The sequence below is a fragment of the Carettochelys insculpta genome, chromosome 2 (assembly GCF_033958435.1).
Source record: "Carettochelys insculpta isolate YL-2023 chromosome 2, ASM3395843v1, whole genome shotgun sequence".
In the NCBI taxonomy this organism is placed as follows: domain Eukaryota; kingdom Metazoa; phylum Chordata; order Testudines; family Carettochelyidae; genus Carettochelys; species Carettochelys insculpta.
Genome location: NC_134138.1, coordinates 210,539,331 through 210,565,112, shown reverse-complemented (window position 1 = coordinate 210,565,112; position 25,782 = coordinate 210,539,331). Strand labels below are relative to the sequence as shown.

General features: G+C 40.8%; 1 protein-coding gene across 1 annotated transcript in view; it reads left to right on the top strand.

The window, feature by feature from the left end:
- Positions 1 to 25,782, top strand: part of KCNH8 (potassium voltage-gated channel subfamily H member 8) — a 428,672-nt gene that overhangs the window by 265,815 nt on the left and 137,075 nt on the right. The window contains exon 7 of the mRNA XM_074986135.1: positions 10,146 to 10,353. Within this exon, the coding sequence (XP_074842236.1) occupies positions 10,146 to 10,353 (208 nt within the window). The remainder of the gene's footprint in view (positions 1 to 10,145; positions 10,354 to 25,782) is intronic.

The window sequence follows — 25,782 nt, the reverse complement described above, 5'->3', positions numbered from 1 at the left end:
GCAGATATGAAATTCATGTCAGCTGCTGAGACAAGCACAGCAATTGAGAAATGCTGAACTATGCACAAACCAAAATTGGAGCAATTAGACAGTGTATTGTATGAATGATTTTCCTTGAAGCATTCCGAGGGAATTCCAATTTTTGGCCCAATGTTGATCAAAAAGGCCAAGGACTTTTATCAGCAGATGGAAATAACCAAGACCTGTATTTTCTTTTCTGATAGTTGGTTGGCATGCTTTAAGATGTGACATGGTATTAGAAGACTTGATGTCTCAGGAGAGAAACAATCTGTTGATCACAAGGCCACAGAAAATTATTATGTATGCTTTTAAGAAGTTGATTGAAGAGCATGGCATAACCCCAGATAAATTCTACAATGCTGATGAAACAGGACTCTTTTGGCATTGACTACTGTCTTCAACCCTTGTTGGTGCACATGAGGTGATGCACCTGGTTTTAAGAGAAACAAGGACTGCAACATCTGCTTATGTGTGCTAATGCTACTGACACACACCAAAATCAAGCTGCTAGTGGTTTCCAAATTCAAATGATCGAGAGCATGCATGGGATATTGTCCATCTGCCAGTGGAGTACAAGGCACAGGCAAATGAGTGGATGAACAAGGAAATATTTTTGTATTGGTTCCATCATGTCTTTGCTCCTGCTTTGAAAGACCATCTGAAAGAACTTGCAGGGCCAGAAAACACAAAGGTTATTTTGGTTTTAGATAATTGTTGTGCTCACCCTGAACTTGCAGGGCCAGAAGACACAAAGATTATTTTGGCTTTAGATAATTGTTGTGGTCACCCTTTCGACTCAGAGCTTGTGTCTGGCAATATTTTCAGTCTTCCTGCCTGCAAATGTCACCTCACTTATTCAGCCAATGGATCAGGGAATTATTCAAAATCTAAAAGTCATCTGCAGAAGGGATTTTATAAGGAAGCTGCTCAACTTTGAAGGTGAAATCCAAGATTTCCAGTTGCAGTACAGCATCAAGGATGTAGCCTTCATGCGGAATGTTCTGGCAACCCTTCAGACTTAAAGAGAGTATGGAAAAAAATCTGGGCAGAAGTGGTATTTGTGGAGGGGCCGTCTGATGAAGAATTGCAAGGCTTCAACATAAGACCAAAAAGGAGAGTGCTACAGGAGATACTTGACGTCTGTCAATATGGTGACTCAGAAAACCCACTCACTAAACTGACGGATAATGAAGTTGAAGAGTGGGTAAGTGTTGATCAAGGTCTACTTGTTACAAAATCCCTGACAGACTCTGAAAGTATAGAAATGGTTATCCATCCAGAGAGAGGTACCTGTGCTACAGATGAAATAAATTCAGAAGAAGAAGACCATAGTGCAGAAACCAAAGTTTCTTAGGCTACTGCTGCACAATGTCTAGATACTTTGGTTTAAGTTTGCTGAGCAGCAGTCATCTTATTCTGCTAAGGATGTCATGTGGCTGCTCATTATCCATAACAATTTCCTCAAGAAAAGACAACTCACTCGTAGGCAGGCAGTTATCCGCATGATGCTTCAAAAAACTTATGCAGCTTGTACCATTGGTCCAGCACCACCTACATTGACAGAAGTTGAACTCCTTTTTAATCATGTTCACTCACTGTCTCTCCATTAATGCTCCACTGCCTTGCACTTTCTATAATTATTTAACTCTGCACAAACTTGGTGTAAAGTTTAGAAATCAGAAGTCTGGATATCACACGATTAGTATTATTCTGTGCTCATTTTGCACATCATTTATTTTCATGTAACTGGCTATCCCTAGTGCAAGGCAAACAGTGAACAGTAGAGTTTCTGTGGGAGATTGGCCTGAAAGAGAATGGTGATTTTGTGTTCATTGCTAGAAGTGCAGGGCTTCAGGGCTTTTTTTTTTTGAGTGGTTTGCTCTAGATGTCTGGCTTGACTCAGTGCTTGCTGGTGTTCCTTAACAAGGGGGTGTAATTAACCTAGTGTTAAAAACCTTTCACTAGTGAAAGTTGGAGAGTTTGTAAATGGGAGGTTTCGGTTTGGGTTTTCGCCCTTTTCCCCTTCCCCCTGCCTTTTTTATGAGTAGCGTCTAGAAAAGAAAAGAAAGGAGACTGAATATACTCTAAGTATGTTCCAAAAACTAAAAGAATGCTTTGCCTTGGTTTTCAATAAGGATAATAAGGATAATGGATAATATGGAATATGTTCATGAAGGCAGTACTTCTAATGGAAATGAGCATCTAGAAGTGGAAATTACCACACTGGAGTTGCAGGAAAAACATAAGAAGCTTAATGCATTCGAACTGCAGGGAATCGATAATTTCTGTATAAAAATACTGGCACATGAAAGTGCGAGTCTGATAGAAAGGGTTTTTAGTAAATCTATCTCTATGGTTGTGGTACCCAGTATGAGTACCTGATGTTCTACCTGCATTTAAGAAAACGAAAAATATATTGGTCTTTACAGATCTCAGCTGTATGCAAGGTGCTAGAGTAAATTATGAAGGAAAGAATAATTACGTTCATGGAGGTAAATAGTAAAGGGGATGTAATGCAATATGGGTTTACCAGCGGCAGATCATGTCACACTAATCTGATTTCCTTCTTTGAGAAAATAACTCATCCTTTATTTAGATAAGGGAAGTGTAGTAGATCTATTATATTTGGATATTAGTAAAGCATTTTACCACAAGGGAACCTATTATTTAAACGAGAGAAGATGGGGAATTGGAAGGAGGCTAAGCAACTGGCTAAAAGGGAGAAGGCAACAGTTTATGCTGAAATGTACTGAGACTGTGGGGAGTTTACTAGCAGAGTCGTTCAAGGATTAGTCTGCGGACCAATCTTATACATTATTTTTCTCATGCCTTTAGCCCAAAAAAGTAGTAATATTCTCTTGAAATTTATAGTCAGAAGAAGTTGGGAGCTATCATCAATATGGAGAAGGACTGGACTGTTACACAGTGTGGTCTGAATGATCTTAAAGACTTGAGTGACAGAAATGGGATGAAATTCAATAACATGAAGTGCTAGGCTATGTAGTGAGGGTCTAATAATAAAAAATTCTGCTTCAAGCTGCAGGCTCACCAGTTGGCAGCTGCCTAGGGGGGAAAGACACCTGAGTGTGGGAGCCACTCACAGGATAACTCTGAGCCATCAGTGTGATGCATATGTATAAAAAGGCAAATGTGATCCTTGGCTATAGCCCAAGAGGCATTTCCATTTGATAGAGAAATATTCCTCCCATTGTACTAGGCACTGATAAGACTTCCTTTGGAATGCTGTATACATTTCTGCTCACATTTGTTCCAAAAAAAATGTTATCTTAAATGGAAACAGATTCAGGTACGAGGATGATCAGGGGAATGGAAGAACTTGACTTGTTTAATATATGAAAGTGAAGGCTGAAAGGGGATGCAATTGCACTCTATAAATGCATTAGGGGGACAAATACCAGAAATGGTGAAGAGCTGTTCAAGATAAAGCACACTGCTGGCACAAGAACAAAAACTGACCATGAAAAAATTGGAAATTAAAAGAAGGTTTCTAATCCTCAGAGGGGTTAGATTCTGAAACAGACAATAAGAGTTGTGGGATGGAATTTAGGTTTAGAGAAAGCTAGACAAATGTGATGGTGGTAGAATAAGTAAGTTACTCAGGATGGTAGAGCACAGGGTTCAGCATCCCTGGGGCCCACTTCCAGTTTGTCCTACATTCCTAAAAGCTCATGCTTCAGAGTTTCAGCTAGCCACCTGCAGCAGTCAGGAAGGGATCTTCTCTGTTGTCAACCCAATATATTCTGGGTTGTGGGTATTTTTAATAAATCTCCTCCTTCGGAAGCATCGGAGCATGCCACAGTTGAAGATGGGATATTGGCTAGGATTGGTTAGGACTGTTAAGTAGCACCATGCATTCTCTCTGTCAGGTGCTTGGCTGGCTGGTTCTTGCTCACGTTCTCAGGGTTCAACTGATTTGCATGTGGGCTCAGGAAGGCTTTCTCCACCTAGTCTGATTGAGTAGTGACCACCTTCAGCTTCCTCTGAAACCTGTGGGTGAAGGACACGTGCTAGAACTGAGTATATCTCTGTAAACATGTGCTCTTGTGGGACACTACTGAAAGTATCCAGTTCAGGATGAACTGCTGAGAAAAAGGGCAGTCATAGCCCAAGGCTGGTGACCCTCCAATTATAAGGTACATTGAACCAGCCCAAAAGAGAACTTCAATTTCACCATGCTGGCTAATAAGATGCCAGAAAAGCAATTCCCTCAGATACTTCATTTTCTTTGTATCATCACCAGGAGCACTGTTTATTAGGGATAAGTGGTTCTTAAACCAGTGCCCCAGTTCTTCTGATCCCAATGCACCAGCCACACATGCAGGTCAATATATAACTTATATCTTACACAAAATCATGTTGTTGCTAATCCTTTAGTATCAAAAATCTAAAGATTTGTTTGTAGGAAAAAGAAGAAATATGAGAGCTAAAATTGGTCAAAGGAATCAAATACATAAATAATGGCAGAGTTCTTGGCTCAGGCTCAAATCGGTGGTGGAGTAAACTGCTGGTTTAAATCAATCTCTGGATACTTCCAAAACACTGGAAGGACCTCAGTCCCTTTGTGAGAATGCTCCTGTTGGTGTAAGTTCATAATCCCGAGGCTTGAGCAGCAGAGAAACAGGAGCAGGAAAGAGGCAAGACAGAGATGTCTCCAGGGCCTTTTTTGCAGCTTCTGTCACAGGCAGATAGACTCGTTCTTCTTCCTGTCGGAAATCACAGACCACAAGACGGTGTCTAGGCACCTGAGCCATCACATGGCAAATCACCTGTCCCAGCATGATTCAGTCCTTTACAAGTAGACAGCATTGTCCACATGCTAATTTGAAAGTTCCCAGGAAGGCTCATCGTGTGTGGATTGGCACCTCCCAAGTCCCATTGTGAGTCGAGTACTCCTTGTTGGGCTATTCAGCTTGAATAGTCCCTTCACAATATGCTGACCAAATGCTTCAGGGGAGCTAATCAGAATCCAGCATACTAAAATAACTTCAAATACAAAAGTGATACAGGAATACAAATAGCAGAATGATAACATTTCTATAGACACCTCACTTAACAAATATGTGACAGCGGTTGCAACAATTACCTATATTATTATATTTCAATCAGATAACATCACAATCTTACTTAATCTTTTCCTTGCCATGACAGGAGTGCTGGTGCAGCTCAGTCCCACCTATTCTGTTCCTATGGCACATAATCGTGCGGTCTAAAGCAAGCTGTAATACTTCATTTTCATTTTTGCTCTTGGGTTTTGTGTGCAGGTGCTTGCTGTTGTTAGTGGTCTGTGATACACAGGAGGCCAGATGATATGATCTGATGTCCCTTGTGGCCTTAAACTCTATGGCAACAGAGAAGCAAGCCTAAGGAGTCAAGAAAATCATTCCTAACTTTGTATCAAATTTACCAACTTCATTTCTTCTAATTTCCTTGATGGTTTGAGGCACTGAAGCCTGCTGTGTTTTCAGCTTATACTGCCTTTTACTAAACTCTTGTCATTTCAACAGAAAAGGTTAACCCAGCTAGTCTGATTTGATTAACTCAACATATAAATGTAGCTAGCATTGTATCGATGGGAAAAGCAAATCTACTCTGGCACAAGTATGAGTGCTGATTCTTCACTTTGTCTTTCTAAATTTACTACAGACAAAATAAAGCTGCCTGCTTTCATCTGAGATCTTTCAATGATAGATTGAACACAATAGAAGAAAAATACTTGGAATAGTTAATGAGAAAATTTAGTCTAATTACACAAGGTTTATTATACTTATGTGCAAATTTAATTTCACATAATTTCAAGATGTGTGGGGGTTAGCCCATGGAGATATTATATTAAGTATTGTTTCATCTACTGTGTAATAGCTAGTAATATTCTGTTTTTTTATAAAAACAAAGTGGTCAAAGTTAAGAGTTAAGTAAAATTTCTATATGAATGAACAAGGAAATCAGCAGTTATTTTAGCAATATGACTTATGCCTGGGTATTTTTTTTAATAATAAAGACACTTTCTTGCTTTACCAAAATTTTCATTACATCTGAATTTAAGCCTTTAAATCTCAGCTATATTAGCATTGTTTGTTCATATTATGGTAGTGCCTACAAGCCTCAGTAGGAGGCAGGTGTTCTGTGCTAGACACCGTGGCTACATTTACACTACAGACATCTTGCCAAAGCTGTACAATTACCACAGTTCGCCAAGTAACGCTTGCAGCGAGGAATATTCTTGTTCTGAGGGTCTTCTTTGGCAGGTCCAAACCTGGCTATGGTCTGGGGTCTTTTAGCCATCCCAGGCCATAACTGTTTCAATGATTCATTGCTGTTTCAGTGTAGCACCCGTGTCTACTTAAACAAATTTTGTTCTGAGGGTCTTCTTTGCCAGTAGGTCTAAATCCAGATCCAAGCCTGCAGTGCTTTTGCATCCCATTTTCAAAAACCTGTCACTTGGGAAACCCAAAATCATTTTTCTAACCATTCATAGCAGGGGGAAGAGGGCAGTTATATGTGGAACAGTGTTGTCAGATACCCACATCTACTTGCAGGGCATTTTTTCCCATGCTGCACCAGTGAAAATAGCCAGAATGCTAAAGGGCTCAAGGAACTGGGGGATCGGTTCCCACAATACACTGCTGCAGTACTCAATTTAAGCTATTTGTGTGTGGCAGCAATAAGTTGATTTTGGGGGGAGCAGGTGGGAATGTGAGGATGCTCAAAATCGCATTGATAAAACCCTGCATTAATAAATCTGTTTTAAGAAAATTGATTGTAGCTTGTAGGGTAGAAACAGCCCCACATGCTTAACTATACAAATATGAGTGATCCCCTTGATTCCTGAGCACAGGGGATCTCAAACTTCATTGCACCATAACCCCCTTCTAGCAACAAAAATTACTATGTGACCCCCTCACGGGTAGTGAAACCTGAGACTACCTGAGCCCCACTGCCGCAGGTGGAGAGGGTGCGACATCAAAGATGAAGGGCTTGAACCTCCAACAGAAGGTCTGTAACATGAACTGCATAGACTGGGGTCAAGTATCGGAGGAGTAGCCATGTTAGTCTGGATCTGTAACAACAATGAAGGGTCCTGTGGCACCTTGTAGACTAACAGAAAAGTTTTGAGCATGAGCTTTTGTGAGCACAGACTCACTTCATCAGATGCATCTGATGAGGTGAGTCTGTGCTCATGAAAGCTCATGCTCAAAACTTTTCTGTTAGTCTATAAGGTGCCACAGGACCCTTCATTGCTGCATAGACTGGGGTGGCAGTGGAGCTTAGGCTTTGACATTGGGCCCAAACAAGTGTAAGACAGCCAGGGTGACCCTATTAAAATGGGGTCCCAACCAACGATTTGAGAACCACTGGTTTAGCACATGATTGTGGATGGCTAAAACACACAAATGCCAAGGAAGGAGGAGGACCTGGGGACAGTGAAACATTTGTTTGAAATAATAGGCACAGTGGCATCATGCAGACAGACTGCTTAGCCATAGTCAGTTATGACTGATTGCAGCACTGTACCCTTAAGGAAGGACTTTAAAGGAGAGTCATGTAGTGGTTTTGTGGATTTTTCTCCATCCATTGTATCAGGAGCAGCAAGGGAGAAGAGTGGTGGTAATTAAAATAATGGGGAGAACCGGGCTTCCAGTATCACTGTATCTGAAGGATTGGTTGTTAATGTTTGACAGTGGTGCCATGTCAGCTAATTGGGTATTATTCTGCTGTCAGCAATATCAATGTAAACTAACAATAGCTTCATTGATGTCAATGGATTTGCACAGGTGCAACTGGGAAAAGAATAAAGTCAATAGTTGGTGTAGGGGTTATTAGTCATTGTAAACTCAGCCCTGATTGCAAACTTAATCAGCCAGACTCGACCTACTTTTGAGAGAACCGGTAATGCTTCATTAGGTTTTTAGAATATACAAAAATAATGGAACGAAAATGCCTTCAATTCATACAGGGACTAATAGAAGAAAACAATGGTCAAAGCCAAAAAGAGTTGCTCCTGTTTTTGATAGCTCCTACTACTGCAATACAAGAGTATGGAAACTTTTTTTTTTAATTGAAGACTCAAAGACCCAAAGCAAAATCAATTATTGCCACACACAGATGTGGGGCAGAGATAGCTTGGGGCTTCTCCTAGGCTCTAGCATGAAGCCAGAAAGGAGGAGGGCTCCAGGCTGGTGCAAGGGGTTGTGATGTGGGAAGGAATGAGCACTGCCTCTGGGGTGCAGGCTCTGGGGTGGGGCTGAGGATAAGGGCTTTGGCTGCAAGAGGGGGCTCCAGACTAGGGCCAAGAAGTTTGGAGAGCAGGAGTGGATTCACAGCAGGGGGTGCAGTCTCTGGGAGGGACTTAGGGTGCAGGAAGAGGCTCAGAACTGGGCAAGTGATGGGAGCACTTACCTCAGGCAGCTTCCTGTTGTTGGTACAGCAGGACGAAGACAAGACCCCTGCCTGCCCTGGCCCCATGCCTGTCCTGAAAACTTCAGGAATATCCATGTACCCCCCGAAGGAAGTGCCCCCCACAAGCTGCCCTTGCCTGTAGGTGCCACTGCTGCAGCTCCAGTTGTCCAATGGGAGCTGCAGGGGTGGTGTCTGTAGGGGAAGGCAATTTGTGGACCTTCCCTGATTAACACAAGCTGGTGCTCACAGATCCAGCTCAACAAGGAGAAATGTAAGTTTTGCACTGTGGGCTGGATGAAATTAAGAAGGTGTGGCCAGATCTGGCTTCTGAGGTTGGAGGTTCCCCATCCCAGCTGTAATAGATAAATGTTGTGGAGGCAGACATGCAGTTTAATTTGTATATTTCAGGCAACACAAGATAAACACAGAAGAATTCTTTAAAAATTTATAAATTCCTTTGACTTCATGCAATAAATGTAAATAGTGGTGACAAATGATAAGAAGTCTAAAGCAGGAGGTCTCGAATACCCTGAACCAAGATTTAAATGTGAGTCAAATTTTCACACTTCCTGGAAGCTATTTGATTTCTACATCCACTGAAAAATGTAAAATCAGATTAGTTCACATTGTATTCTCTGTAGCAAGAAGCTGTTTCATGTGGAATCAGGACCTTCCCTGAGCCATAATCTCTTTTGGAGCTCTCCCCTTCTGTGGAGCAATAACCCCTCTCCTCATTGCTCTTGTCCCCAGCACAGTAGTGTGTTTGAAAGGCATGTCAGATCCTGCAGTTCTCTCTGACTTGCAAAATATCTGTAGTTTGCTCTTGCTTCCAATGCACAAACTGCATAACAAGTTTTTCATGTAATATCATCCTTGGGATCATATCCCTCACTGCCCTTTTATTCAGGCTACTGAATCATTTTTATCCTGCATGTAACACTATTAACTTAGGTCCAGCATGATTTATTTAATAATACTCTGTGGCTGGGTCTACACATACCCCTTCCTTTTGAAAGGGGCATGTTAATGAGTGGGTTTGAAAGATCCTAATGAGGTGCTGCAATGAATATCTGGTGATTGGAAGAACGCTTTCGAAAATTGGAGGGGGGCCTTTTGGAAGGTCCCATCTGGATGGGCGGCATGCAATTCGAAAAGCCACACTTTTGAATCGCTGTGGCTGCCATTATGCTAATTCAAACCCACTCATCAACATGCCCCTTGCGAAAGGAGGGGGCATGTGTAGACACAGGGTATGGCTCTTAATTAGTTGTAGTATAAAACTGTTACATAAATGGGTCAGTTTGTGTCTTTACGTTGGAGCCACATGAAATTAGGTCAGTTCGGCTCTTTTTGGTTTGAGGAGTTGGTCTAAATATGATACTTAAGTGAAACACAAGGTCTGGGATTCCACATAAAGCAAGACTAAAGACTGAGGCCAGCTGTGTTTTTGAAATCAGTTTGATTCTAGTCAAATAAACAAAATATATGTCCTCATTTTTTTCAAAATGTACTGGCTTAGCCGCCCTTTGAACCTGTGATTCTAAATCTTAGCTGAACCCATGCACTGTGTAACCAAGTTGTATGTGCATGTGGCAGGGAAATTTCATAGAAGTTGAGGGGAAAGGACTTTCTTCCATTACCCACAACTTTATTCAGGCAATATTTCAACGGTGCTGAAAATTCTTTTGTTTTATCTCTTCCCTTAGGTGTCCCTTGTCCACCTCCTGAAAACTGTCCGATTGCTGCGTCTTTTACGTCTCCTTCAAAAGCTTGATCGTTACTCCCAGCACAGCACAATTGTCCTCACTCTTCTTATGTCCATGTTTGCATTGCTTGCTCACTGGATGGCATGCATTTGGTACGTCATTGGAAAAAAGGAGATGGAAGAGAATAATCCTGTTACTTGGGATATAGGTAAGAGTCTGTTTTTACCCAGTTTCTTTTCTTCTTCTGAAAGTTTATAACACTGTACCATATAGCTCCTGAAGGGTATAAAAACTAAAGTTACACAATATATTTTAATAATCAATGTCTGTTTAATACATGTAAATATTTAAATGAACTGTCTGGTGATTAAGAGACAGTAATCCCACTGAAGATTGACTCAAAATGTCCATTCCTCAGCTTAACATTTGTGTACCTACAAAGTTAACATGACATATATTTAATAAGAATTTATGTATTTGAGCCTAAGGGGCTAAGTTCTTTCTTGAGTTTACCTAATTGAGTATTTCTATCAAAGCAAGAAAAGATTGTCATTCTTTTAGCTGTCTCCTTTGTTTTTTTTTTTAAATATAGCTTGTACTTCAATATATTTTATGTATGATGTTTTAAATCTATCATGTTTAGTTTTTCCAACAGGCCATGAGTACGCTATCCCCCACCTTTTGCAAGAGGCATGGTAATGAGCCACTTCAGCAAATGCTAATGAGGTGCTGCCATGATTATGCAGCACCTCATTAGCAAAATGATGGCCACGTGCATTTTGAAAGCGCCCCTTTTGAAACACAGGCGGCCCTCGTAAACAAGGGCTTTTCAAAAGGTTCCCTGGACTTCGAAAGCCCCTTATTCCTATTTGGTTTTGGGAAGAAGGGGCTTTCAGAGTACTGGGGGTCTTTTGAAAGGCCTCTGTCTATATGAGCAGTATGCATTTCAAAAGTGGCACATTCAAAATGCACAGAGCTGCCATTACACTAATGAGGCACTGCATATTTATGGCAGTGCCTCATTAGCAACTGCTGAAGGGGTTCATTACCATGCCCCTTCCAAAAGGTGAGGGATAGTATAGCCATAGCTATAAAGTTTATTTAAACATTTATTATTTTCCTTTAAATGCATTGAACCAGTGGGAGTGTCTTGTTTGCCCAAATTATGTATTTCTGATGATGGTTTTTAAACCTTTCAGTAAAAGATAGATGGTGTATGGATAACAACATCTGTAAGTACTGATGCATCTTCCTCCCTACAATAAAAATATTGAAATTAGTGAATCAGTAGAGATGAGTTTGGCCAGCTTCTATAATTTAGATTGGAAAATATTAACTCTTATCACACAAGTGGTTTGAGCATTGGCCTACTAAACAAGGAGTTGTGAGCTCAATCCTTGAGGAGTCCGATTGAGGCAAAGAGATGTCAGGGATGGTCTTGGTCCTGCCGAGAGGGCAGGGGACTGGACTAGATGACCTCCCAAGGTCCCTTCCAGTTCTAGGAGATGTGTGTGTACAAGAAGTTTCAGGAGAGAATTGACCATGTCACCAATGGGAACAGAGATATGTTTTTTACCTAAATTTGAACTCACTTGTTTTTAAGAATTTGAAAGTTGGGCACATATTGGACTGTTTTCACATGCCTTGAATTTCACTTGAAATTGAGAAGAGACCCTTTTTTCAAAAAAGGATCAAGCTGGACACAGAGTGGGAAGAGTAAAAAAGAAATACTGAAAAATAAGCAGCAGGAAAGAGACAATAGAAAATTCTGCTGACAGTGCTACATTTGTGCAGTTTTGTTTTGAAGGTAAACATCAGGAACAGACTTTAGACTGTTTTGGTCTTCCCTTTAGACTTCTTTCAGTTTAAGGAGAATGAGAATGTAAGAAGATTTAAAATATAGATGCATTGGGGTGTCTGAAATTCAAACTACTTTAGTGAATCCCACAAACCAAAACTATAGACGCATGAGGTTTGCAAAGCATGGAAAGCCAGGACAGTTGTCCAGTTCTTAGTAGCTGTACTATTGAATGGGTAGACCCTGAACTGGCTTCTTCCCTAATGTCCTTCAGTGAAAGGCCTTGTTTGTTTGGGATGTGTGTGGAAGCGGGAGAAGGATATGTCAATAGGGAAGATCTGTACTTTTCAGGTTAAACCTAAGAGTCATTTTTCTGTTTATTTTGTGATACATCTGAGTGAAGTTCAATACTTCGGGAGATTTAATGTTGCATTGGATGGGAACTCCTCCTTCCTTTCCTTTTTAGATCATATTTAGTTATAGGGGCTTCTGTCTGTGAACTGGGAGATGTGAGTATGAAGGGGGTTGGTAGTGACTTGGTATTATTGCACCTACTTGACTCTGGAAGACAATAATTTATCACCCTGCTGCTTTCAGTGTCATTCTAACTTCACTCTGAATGAGGAGCAAAGATGATCTCCTTCTGTCACTTTCTTTGCTGGCCAGCCATGTGTTGTCTTTATGCTTCCCTTCCTTTTTTCCCTCCTAGTTGTCTTTTCCTTTGTCATTACTAAAAACTTTTTGCTCTTGCCTAGATGAATAGTGTATGGTGAAGATAATGGTAAAATTGGTTGGGTTTTATAAACCCTGTTGATTTTATTTGTTCTGTAAGATACAAAAGGGCTGAATAGGAGCATAGGCGTATTCTAGACTTCTTTGTTGTTATTGTTGTTTGTAAGAAACATCTGTTGCCTACTTCACAAAATAATCATTCCTGATGGACTCATTCTATATCAGATGACTTCTCAAGAAAATGGTGAGAGAAATATACAAAGAGCAGGGTACAAGTGTATAGAGAATTTGCTTCTAGTTAAAATATCACCATATCTCTCCATCACCCTCCTTTAAGATTGTTATAAGAGGAATGGCTGATGGAAAACCTGTTGGGAAGCTTAAAATTCCATCCTGTAATTAACTGAGGAAACTGGTAGGACAAAGTGCAGAAAGGGACACCTAAACAATGCACTACTCCAGCTTGCCACAAGGCTACCAAAACCCACCCTGATTCTGTCAAGCTTGTCTATTGTTCACATTTTCTTCCTCTTTGGCATACATTTGTTTGTAAAAAACAAAACAAAAAGCAAAACAAAAAAACTGCATTGAGGCTGGCTGATGAGCTCCTCACAAAGTGCAATCCAGAAGCCTCACAAAGCTGTAGAAGATGGGGAGATACAAAGAAGATCTGCTGTGCTTGAATTGGTCTCACATTCACAGCAGAAACAAAAAGAGGGAAAAAAGTCATGCTGCCCAGACAGATTAAACAACCTTCCAAGGACATTGCCAGCATGTTACTTTATTCGAACACACTTAGCACTTAGCACTTTGCACTTAGAGGTCAGATTTACCAGATGAACTGTCCCTTTGATTCCATCAGTGTCTCATTGAATGAACCCCCTATAGTCTCAGACCATGGGCCACATCCATTATGTGATTCTCTGACTCTAACTGGCCTGAGGTGGCAGTGTCTGGATAGTAACCATGATTGCCCAGCAGGCCTAACTAAAGGTGTAGCTACACTTACAGCAGCATGCACGGTATCACACAATCACAGAATCACAGGGCTGGAAGGGACCTCAGGAGGTCATCTAGTCCAGCCCCCTGCTTCAAGCAGGATCAACCCCTACTAAGTCATTCCAGCCAGGACCTTGTCCAGCCGGGACTTAAAAACCTCAAGAGATGGAGAATCCACCACATTCCAATGCTTCACCACCTGCCTGGTGAAGTAGTTTTTCCTAATATCTAACCTACACCTTTCCCTCTTCAACTTCTGACCATTACTCCTTGTTCTGCCATCTGACACCACTGAGAACAGTTTCTCACCCTCCTTTTTAGAGTTCCCCTTCAGGAAGTTGAAGGCTGCTATTAAATCACCCCTAAGTCTTCTCTTCTGTAAACTAAACAAGCCCAAATCCCTCAGCCTATCCTCATAGGTCTTGTGCTCCAGACCCTTAATCATTCTTGTTGCCCTTCGCTGAATCTGCTCCAGCAAATCCACATCCTTTTTATACTGGGGGCCCAAAACTGGACACAATATTCCAGTATGCACGTTGCATGCCTAGCTAAGGCTGGCATAAGGTGCCCTACAGAAGTGAGGCACAACCTAGGTGACTAAAGTGCCCTACAGTCCTGAATCTCCATATAGCTCTCTACTCACGTAAGTGGTGCCTCCCACATCTACATTTCTATTGCAATGTATAGAATGTCCTGTTGCCTCCCTGACTGCCAGTTCCTTTCTCTGCCGCATGAAAGTCTCCAACAGCAGGAAGCCTGTGGCATGTACCTACACATGTAGTATCCCTTGTCTACATACTTTCATAAGTATAGGCATAGCTGTAGGCTCAGACCCTGCCATTGTGTGTTCTGTAGGGTCAATGACCATGATAGTTAAGAGACCAAACAACCTCCTTTAAAGTAGCATTTATTTAGAACAGAAGCATCTCTGGAAAACATATTTTAAAAACAATATAGCACATTACACTCATCCAGCAAATTACCAAGTGTTTAACCATTTTCCATATGGGGACAGAGGAAGGACTGTCTTCCTACACACTCTCCCACAGACCCTGTTTCTGTGAGCTTGTCTCCCTGACACAGCTCAGTGATTCTCCATGGGTGGCTCCTGGTGACTCACTGCCCTTTGCAGGGAGCAAGACAACTTTTTAACTTTTTATAACCCTTTTGATCTCTAGAGTTCCAACCTGTCAAAACAGCTGTGTCACTTTCCCCTAGGGTGGGGAAGGAAGCCACTGTCTTTTAAATGTGCTCTTGGATGTTCTTATCAGAAAGCTATATCGTTATCTTCCTGTACAGAGCTCACTGAATTCAAATATTAGAGGCTGCCCCTCATATAGCCAGTGGGTCTGGGGCTCTCCCTCCCTGTTCTGAGGTAAAGTGCCATTAGCGACAGGTGTTTGGGCCTGGTAGAGGGGACAATCAGACTCAAAAAAGAAGAGGTGGTACCTCTAAAGGTTGAAAGAGCAGAACTGAGGGGGCAGGAAGCAGGTTGACCCCTGCAGTGTGTATGGAGTGGAGAGATTTTCTGTCAGACAGCCTCTGGGGGTGGGAGCCGAGAAGCGTTGCCGGGGCATGTGAGCTCTGGCAAGGAAGCCCTGGATTTGATGAACTGGGCAGCTGTTGGACTATGGTTGAACTATTTGTTTTGGGGATTTTTCTGGAGATTGTCAGTACCACCTGTAAATGAAATCCTGAGGGAAAAAGGCCTGATCTCTACTCTGGGTCTAGAAACAGTCCTGCAGTCTACACAGACATATAGTAAACATTTCATTACCCTCCCAAAAATAACTTCCCTTTATCAGGTCATATATAACATTTATAACATTATTATTACATATCAACTTCATATCTGTTACAGGCAGCACTGCTGAGGTTCTTTCCATGTGTTCCATATTTTAAAAGAGGGGATTATAGTCAATTACATTAAAAACAGAATTAGAAACTGAATTCTCAAGCTGGCTGGGCTGTGATACAAAGCCTACTGAAGGCTACGAAAGTGTTTCTATAGACTGTAAAAAGTTTGGGATCAGGCACGGTCAGTCTTTTTTGAAAGATGTGCAGGGTATGAATCTTTATTTTGCTGTTTGGTTACAAAAGAATGTCTCCTCCCTAAAAGTGGGTTTTTTGTTCTCTTCCAGTTAGCTGTGGCAGCAGGTGCCCTGTAGCTGAAAAGCCTTTGTTGAGTCATGCTGTTGGCACTTCAGTACATCTAGCAGCTGGAAGAAAAAGATGGCTTTGGTTGGGAGAGGAAAAAATTAGTGATTCTTTGGTTTGATACATAGATTTGTTTATTAGATTACGTTTCTTTTATCAGCTTCCATGTTTAGTGTTTGCTCAGAAAGCTTTCAACATAAAACGAAGATTGAGGTTTTGCTGGTGCTCTAAAATTTTAAAATTGTAAATATTTCTTAGGACCTATTTGAGCTGCCAGATATGCATCATAAGTCTGATCACACACCATTGACTTCAGCAGAACCAGCATTGGTCCCCATATATGGGTTTCTTTGGTTAATTTAAATATACCAGATACTTGATGTGGTGTTTCCAGTGAAAATACACAAAAGCAGAAAAGTGTATAAGAATTTTGGTTACAAGAAATAAAAAAGAGGGCTTTTCACTAGGGGCCAGTCTGTAGCTCTTGTCTACACATGAAAGAGCAATTACAGGAATAGAATGATTTCTGTTATCTTCAGTGTAAGTAACCATTTGCCAGTGTGAGTACCATAATGAACAGACTGGTCCTAAAATTACTTATTTAGCTGTAGTATTAATGGGAGTGTTAACGATTGACAGAAATTGCAGAAATCAGAGAAGTTTAGGACTGGAAGGGATTTTGTGATAGGTCATCTAGAGCAGTCGTCTGCACTGAGGTAGGACTAAGCATTAACTAGACCAGTGGTGCCCAACCTTATAAACCTAAGCATAACCCTATGTGGGCAAAATAGATTCTGTATATTTGAGTAAGATTTAAAGTCATCTGTACTGATGACTTTGTGTTTAAGTTCAGCTTGTTTCATACATATTTAGATAGATTGTACGCTTTTGTCAGTATTGCAGTTTTGCAGACTAAAATGATGTAAATGTGATAAAATGCTAATGAGTCAGCTGTTAGTATATTGTGGAGAAGCACACTGGACCTTTAGCAATGCTCGGGTGGTTCACGTAAAGCCTATGTATGGTAGGTTAGGCACTCTTGATCTAGACCAGTGCTTCCCAAACTGTAAACATTTATGTACCCCTTTCGGGACTTCAGCCTTATCGGCATACACCCTCTCCCATGCTGTCCCAGGACTTATCTCCTGATTTTCAGTCATTTACTTTCTGCTGAGTACCCCTTGAAATCCTTTCGCTTAGCACCAGTGGTACACGTACCACACTTTGGGAATCGCTGATCTAGAACATTAATATTGTCTCAAGTACTGACTGGACTGTAATACTGATTTTCCTCTTTTTGCTCCTTACTTTTTAAATGCTTGTGTTTTCCTTTGGTACGATTCCCATCTTTCAGTCCCTTTGGTGAGGCAAACATCTCCAGGAGACAATGCATGATTTTCTTTGAAAATGAGATTGCCACTTTTAGAGGCTCTGATTCTGATCTCACTTACGCCAGTGTAATTCTACTAACTTTGCCAGCATTGCTTCTCATTTCCCCAGGCTTAACTTAGCACAGAATCTTTATTGCCTGTTGTCTGTTTTGAATTTGAATATTCTTACCAGCTCTGAGAAGTACCTTTTAAATCTGGCAGTACAAAAACCAGATAGTACTGAAAAATTCCTTTTTGTTAAATGCATTCACCCTATGAGAACTGTATGATCTGTTGAAACTGCACTACTGTGAATATACAGTGAGCAGATATTAGCAGGCAACCAAAAGTCAGGATGATGTTTCTCCTAGATAGTCAAAGCTGTCAAATATAGTTAATGTAACAGTCTGAAGCAGTTTCTCCCTCCTGTCAGCTATAACATCAGCGACAACATTTCATTGGTTCACATACAGTAGCAATACCGTAGCAATGCAGGATTTATTATCAGCACCAGCTTAAAACAACCATATTCAAACTGAAAACAAGTAAAATTTGCATCCTTTGGAAATTGTTAGCAAAACCCTCTTTCATTTACACTTTTAGTTAACTTGTGTTTCTTTCAACAAATTATCTTTATTAGACTTTCTCATTTACACTTGGAAAGTAGTTTTTGTTATTTTTGTGACCATTATGTCTGACCGTAACAGGAAAGCTCTGCAAGCTTTTCAGCCGCTCCACTTGTTATGCTACAGGGTTCCAGTACACAACGCTTAATGCTGAACTAATTTTGCACAGTTTGTCTAAGTTCTGTTAGTATCTCCGAAGGCAAATGTGAAGCTGGAATTTTCCTCCTGATAATTATAAAATAGCATATCCAGAGTGTAGTGGCTTAGTTTCTAATTCTTGGAAGGTTTTCCCAAGCTAATGCTAAGAAACTCGAGGCATTTATTCATTTTTTTCATTAATCCTTTTGCAGTCACAAGCAGTCCCATGAACAGCTGTGGAGATATATTCTGAACATATCTGTTAGGGCAAGCGCTTGAATCATTTGCACACCTGTCTAGGTTAAGCTGAAGTTACGCTTCTTTTAGAGGGAAGGTTTTTTTTACATGTTTGCCATACTGAATCTGAGAGTTCTTCATTTTTATGATGAGCTTTAGCACATTAATTAAAAGCTTCTGGTAATCTGGGATTTGACTCAACAGGCTCAGTGCAATAATAAAAGTTGAGTCAGAAAACTAGGAGTACTGTTACTCTTTGTAAATGACCAAAGTAATGTGGAAGTTCAGATGATAGCAATGTTTAATATTTAATTCCTCAATTTAAATAATCCTTACACCATTGTAAATTTAAGTCAATAACATACTTCCCAATGTATGTAACAAAGCTGCAGCAGAGAAGTTAAACAGCTTGCCAGACACCATAGAGTGGAGAATGCATGAGAGCTCAGATTAGAATTAAGCTTTTGTGGGCTCCCATACTTATCCTTTAGTAGTGCCCCAGTGAATCCCAAGGAAAAACTATTAATTAGTATTCATGTTGATTATTCGTTCTGTGTTTCTGTTCAGACTTAGGACCTGAGCTGTGGCTGGCACCTTCTTAAATTTTTGTGGGTGACATTAGCAGTATTGCTAACTCCAAGGATGTGAAAAGCATGAACCAGTCCCCCATTGCAAGATTTTTAAAATCTGGTTCTCTGAGGAGAGGAGGTGGTTCATATTTCTATTGTTTCTTAACAACTATGAGGGCTAATGACTTTAAAAATATAAAGAAACATAACATACTGGACCTCTCATGGAATTATATACCTCTAGATAGTGGGGCCTTAAGAAAAATACCATCTGTTACAAGATTTGCTCTGGATTCAAGATAGTTCACAAAACTGTATTTGTTAAATCCTGATCCTGTATGGACAGACCCTTACGTGCAAGTAGCATAGACATGGGACTTACCTTCTTGGCTCTGACTGGAGGGTCAGGGCCTATACAAAAAATGTATGGTATACAGGTGTGTGCATGTGAGAGAGAGAGAGAGAGAGAGAGAGAGAGAGAATGCTTAGGCTAGATTATGGCCCAGCTCTTATCCCTAAATATAAGTCCATGCATATCTACATCCTCCTGGAGGAGTCCTAGGAAGAAATTGTGTTTGAGTCACAGTCCACTCCCCTGGGTCCCATGAGGAAGTAAATTACTGCTGCCCTGAAAAGCTTACAACTCATTGCAATGCTGGCGGGTGTGGTGGAAAGGCAAAGCCAAGGCTCCACTTACTCCATGCCCTGTCATGATCATTCCCTCGTAGTGGAAAGAACAGCTGCGGGGAGCTTGCGCTCCTTAATCATGTGTCCTATCACAATCCAGGCAGGCCACACAGAGAATTTTGAGCGATTGACATCCCATGTTGTCCTGTCTGTCCATATAAGTTTAAATTAGGATCTTGCCCTTTGTTTGCTCTGTCATTGAAGAGAAACACACAAGAAATTAAGCTGATGATGAAATGTGGGACCTGTGGATCAGCTACTGTTCCTGTTTGCAGGGTCAGGTATTTTATATGTATTTTTCTCTTAAGTCTCAGTATAGTCTTGATTATATTTTATAGAACTAACTGGATTCTCTCCTATGCCAATAAGAGCCACTGTGACTGCTCAAGACTCTTCACCCATAATTGTGTATTCTCATTAAAATTTGATGAAAATTCCTGGGCTGTGGAACCAGTTGGGCTTCAGCTGGGTGAGAGTCATTGCAGAATTTTGCCAACTCAATTTATCTCCTCCTGTAGCTATAGTTATAGGCAACATGTGTAGGCATCTCTCCATACCAGTGTGATTATTGTCTGAATGATTTCTGAAAAAGTAGGAAGCACAATCAAGCTAAAATAAAGTTACTGAAACTGTACTTCAGCCTTTTCAAAGTAGAATAATTTAGAGCTGGCATGTCTAGGTTTATGACTCCTAGCAGGAGACAAACTGCACTGTTGACTAAATTATGCCATATGTTGTTCACTAGCTATATTCAGAATTATGGCTCTGTCTCTGATCTCTACACCTGAAATCCTAATTCAAATCTATGCTCCAGTGAGATCAGTGTGTTTAATTTTGAATTCACCATTCTCTTACTAATGACAATAATAACTTTCTTTGAAGCTGCAGCCATTTCTAAATTTGGAAATCAGCTTTAAGATGAAGAATAAAAGATAAAATTGAATCTCACTTGAGCAGTGTGTTCCTCAATTGAAGAAAATGTATCAAGGCTGTAGTGACTTGGGGTAGTCCAACTGGAAGTTCTTTGTTTTATGGGATGTACACATATTTCCTTGCCTGTCTATTTCAGATGTCTCGGGAAAGAGAAGGGTGAGTTCAACGGACTTCAGGTTCTTGTCCCAATTAATGTATGAAAGAAACAATTGCCAGTTCAAATTCTTATGAAATATTTTGGGACTCCAGTTACTTGCAGATTTAGCCAACCAGTTCAGATTATCCTTTTTCAGGATTTTTAGAGAATTGATTAGCCCCCATAAAATAATATGTGCATTGTGGTATTTAAATTGTTAGAATAAAATACAGTGATTTCAAAACTTAACCAATTCTAAATCATTCTTAAGTTTTGTAAGACTTTTGCTTCAATCATCTCTTCAGTATTTTTGATTTTTAAGTGGGTTTCAAAAATTTGAGGTAAAGAAAAGAAAGCATTAGAAAAGCATGATAAAGACCATTTTTTGAAATACTTCTGAGACAATTCAAAGAGGAAATGCTGGAAATTTCTTGAGAATATCTGTTCTGGAGAATATTCCAGTGTAGTTTTCAGACAACAGAAGCTTGAGCAAACATAATCTGAACTGGATTTTTAAATCCTGTTAAGTTCCACTGATCGTGAATAGTTATTTCAAAATATTGCATGTTATACACTTAATGCACTCATTAGAAATACTCCATTACTTCAGGGAAAATCTGCACTACATTCTCAGACCTTCAAACAATGAAGTGGTATGGTAAGTAATCGTATATTTTTTGCACTTAATCAGTTGCTTTGAAATGTTTTCAAATGTCAGATTTGGGTTAGTAAAAGCATTTTTGCAAAGAAAATTCTAACAAAGTATGAAAAAAATGGGGAAAAAGCTGTTGAAATTTCTTCCAAATACCTGTCTGAAAATAGAGGGCCTGATTCTGGCACACTTACTCAGGTTGAGAAGAACTCGCTCAAATCAATAATTCCATTGAATTGACAGGACTACACTTATAGTAAGTACTACAAGGGAGAGGAAGTTCCTCCAATCCTTTCATCAGAATCCATCCTCTATTTATTCTTACAGAATCTTTCACTTGTGTGCCAAGCTGCTAGAGTTAACACACAAAAATCTAAATAGAACAAATGGATTGTACATATGCAGATCCACTCACCAGTATGTGCAGCTGCTAGTACATATGTGAGTTTTGAATTCACAAAGCTTCATGTTCACAAATGCAGGCCTTGTTCATGTCCCCTTGTAAGTTTGGATCCAAGTTTCTGCTTCCCTTGTATTGGACAGAGCCTACTCATAAAAGACTTTACGACTGATGATGATTCTTTCCAGTGCTGCTGCAAATGGAAAGATGGGTATTTTCCATACATTTCTGACAGCTAATTTCATTTATGCAAAATCAAAAATGTCTGTGGGAACATTTGGTTTTGCTGAAATATTTCATTGTGGGTGTGTTGTCCTGTATCAGAATATTTCCATCTGTTGAACCCAACAGAAACAGTTAGAACTGCCCTGATCCATTCTGGGAGTTAAACTTCAAGTATCTCATGCTTTCATTCTACTCTTCTTCCTGTATGGGCCATCTGGCTGAACTAGATCTTTCATTGTGCACCACGGTCTCCTCTTTGGTTGAACTACTGCAGTGAATCATGGGAGTTCCGTGATCAAGCTACATCATCTGAAATATCTGAATTACAGTTCCCTTAAGGCACCAGCGTGGTTCAAATGGATAGAGCTGAGTGGTGAACCAAGCTGAAATGTTATAATTTTCAGATCAAACATAATTGTAGATATCAAAACAAAAAGCAGTAAAGTAGGACTTTAAAGACTAACAAAATAATTTATTAGGTGAGCTTTCGTGGGACAGACCCACTTCTTCAGACCATAGCCGTACCAGAACAGACTCAATATTTAAGGCACAGAGAACCAAAAACAGTAATCAAGGAGGACAAATTTATTTTGCTAGTCTTTAAAGAGCTACTTGACTGCTTTTTGTTTTGATCGTATATAGACTAGCACGGCTCTCTCTCTGTTATAATTGTAGATATTTTGACATTTCATCCCAGTTCAGGATGAAAGAGCATATTGACACGTTAGAATTTCCTATGAAATGGAAGTTCCAATTTTGGATGAGATCTGTTGCATACATTACAGCAACCTGTCTACAGAAGTTACTGTTGGGAGAGTTGTTCCAACTAAACTTCTGTTGACAGAGTGTGTCTATACATAAAAGCGGATCAATCTTTTCATGTGCTCTGTTGATAAAAGGGCCCCCAGAGTGTCTATACAGCTTTTTTGTTTGCAGTTTCTGTTGATAAAATGCATTTTGTGTATAGATGCTCCGTACAGCTTTGTGACCAGGTGCTTGCGAACAGGGTGAGTGCTAACAGGAGGGAGTTTTGAGAGGCTCTCCTGGAGGAGGAGAAGGAAGGAGCAAACTAAAGCACCTTTGGGTAAGTGGCTGCTTGTGTTTGGGGGTTCTGGGCTTGTGCGTGTGTGTTTGTTTGTTTGGAGTTTGGAGTGCTGAGCTGAGTGTTTGTTTGAAAGGCCGTGTGCTCAGGCAGGCAGTTGGAAGCTGTGAGTCTTGATTAGGTTTGAATTGAAACACCGTGTGCTGATTGGTTGAGCTGTAGGCAGAGGGAGCACTTAAACCCCGCTAGTAGGCGACCAGGGAGCTTTGTGACTGGGTGCTTGCGAACAGGGTGAGTGCTAACAGGAGGGAGTTTTGAGAGGGGAGTTTAGAGGGGGAGCTTGGAGGGAGCCAGTGACTTCTATTGCCCTTAAACTTAAATCCTTTATAACAACCTCTACCTGAAACATTTAATTAAACCCTCATATGTAATTAGAGTAGGAAATGGAGGCAGAAGCCCAGCAGCAGAGTGGGGGCTATCCTGTTTATTGTGTCGAGTGCAATATGTATGACTACCTACCCTGTGGGCAGGTGGCGTATGTGTGCGCTCGATGCAAGGAGGTCCTGGCCCTCAGAGACCGAATGCGTGCTTTGGAGGCCAGGGTGGCTGAACTGGAGGAGCTAAGGAAGACAGAGGTGTTTGTTGATGAGACTTTCCAGGACATAGTAGGGCTGTCCCACCTCCAATCTGACAGTCCTGATGCTGTTACAGAGGATGAAAGGCTCAGGGAAGGAGAGCAGTCAATGGGAGCAGAGGGAAACCATCCCATAGTTGGGACCCTCCTTCCAGAGGGTGCTATGGTATCCTCTCGCGCCGAGCATACTTCTCCAGGGGAGGGAGCACCAGCTGTTAGGAAGAAGCAGGTTTTAGTAGTGGGGGATTCGATCATTAGAAATATAGATAGTTGGGTTTGTGATGACCGGGAGAACCGTATGGTGACTTGCCTGCCTGGTGCAAAGGTTGCGGATCTCTCGAGGCATCTAGACAGACTTATGGGCAGTGCTGGGGAGGAGCCGGTGGTCATGGTACATGTCGGTACCAATGACATAGGGAAAGGTAGAAGAGATGTTCTGGGGGCCAAATTTAGGTTACTAGGAAAGAGACTGAAATCCAGAACATCTATGGTGGCATTCTCTGAAATGCTTCCAGTTCCACGCGCAGGGCCAGATAGACAGGCAGAACTTCAGAGTCTCAATGCGTGAATGAGACGATGGTGTAGGGAAGAGGGGTTTAGATTTATTAGGAACTGGGGACACTTTTGGGGTAGGGGGAGCCTATACAGGAATGATGGGCTCCACCTAAATCAAGGTGGATCCAGACTGCTGGCATTAAACATTAAAAAGGTCGTAGAGCAGTTTTTAAACTAAGAGGTGGGGGAAAGCCGATTGGTGCGGGGGAGCACGTGGATCGGATGGAGACTTCTCTTACACGAGGCTCCATAGATAGGGATTCCCTAGAAGTTAGTCAGATAGGGAACGTGGGAAATAATATATGGGCAAGATCAGATGTGAAACAATCGCATATAAAAAAATCCAAGGCGTCTGTGAAAGGCGGACATATAAATAGTGGTAGTTTTTTAAAGTGCTTTTACACAAATGCTCGGAGTCTGTCTAATAAGATGGGTGAACTGGAGTACCTCATATCAAAGGAGGAAGTTGACATAATAGGCATCTCAGAAACATAGTGGAATGAGGACAATCGGTGGGACACTATCATACCGGGATATAAATTATATTGGAAAGACAGAACAGGCCATGAGGGTGGCGGAGTGGTACTATATGTGAAGGATAATATAGAATCAAATGAAACAAAAATCCTAAAGGAATCAAAATGTTCCATAGAATCATTATGGATAACAATTCATTCCTCTAATATGAATATGGCATTAGGAATATATTACCGACCACCTAACCAGGACAGTGATAGTGATGCTGAAATGTTAAGGGAGATTAAAGAGGCTATCACAATAAAAAACACAGTACTAATAGGAGATTTCAATTATCCCCATATTGATTGGGTACATGTCACCTCAGGACGGGATTCAGAGATTAAATTTCTTGATACCTTAAATGACTGCTTCTTGGAGCGGCTAGTACAGGAACCCACAAGGGGAGAGTCAATTCTTGATCTAGTCCTGACTGGAACGCAGGATCTGGTCCAAGAGGTAACTGTTACTGGACCGCTTGGAAATAGTGACCACAATATAATAACTTTTAATATTCCTGTGTTGGGAAGAACACCGCAGCGGTCAAACACTCTGGCATTTAATTTCAGAAAGGGGAATTACACTAAAATGAGGAAGCTAGTTAAACAGAAACTAAAAGGTAGAGTAACTAAACTAAAATCCCTGGAAGCTGCATGGAAACTGTTTAAAGACACCATACTAGAGGCCCAAATTAAATGTATACCCCAAATAAAAAAACACAGTAAGAGAGCTAACAAAGAACCACCATGGCTTAACAGCCATGTTAAAAAGGCAGTGAGAGAGAAAAGGGCAGCTTTTAAAAAGTGGAAGTCAAATCCTAGTGAGGAAAATAGAAAGGAACATAAACACTCCCAAATTAAGTGTCATAATGTAGTAAGAAAAGCCAAAAAAGATTTTGAGGAACAGCTAGCAAAAATTCAAAAAATGATAGTAAAATGTTTTTTAAATACATTAGAAGCAGGAAGCCCGCTAAAAAAGCAGTGGGGCCCTTGGACGATAAAGATATAAAAGGAGCGATCAAGGAAGACAGTGCCATTGCGGAGCGATTAAATGATTTCTTTGCTTCGGTCTTCACGGCTGAGGATGTTACAGAGGTTCCTAAATCTGAGCCAGCCTTTTTAGGTGACAAATCTGAGGAACTCTCCCAGATTGAAGTGACATTAGAGGAGGTTTTGGCGTTAATTGATAAGCTGAATAGTAACAAGTCTCCAGGACCAGATGGTATTCACCC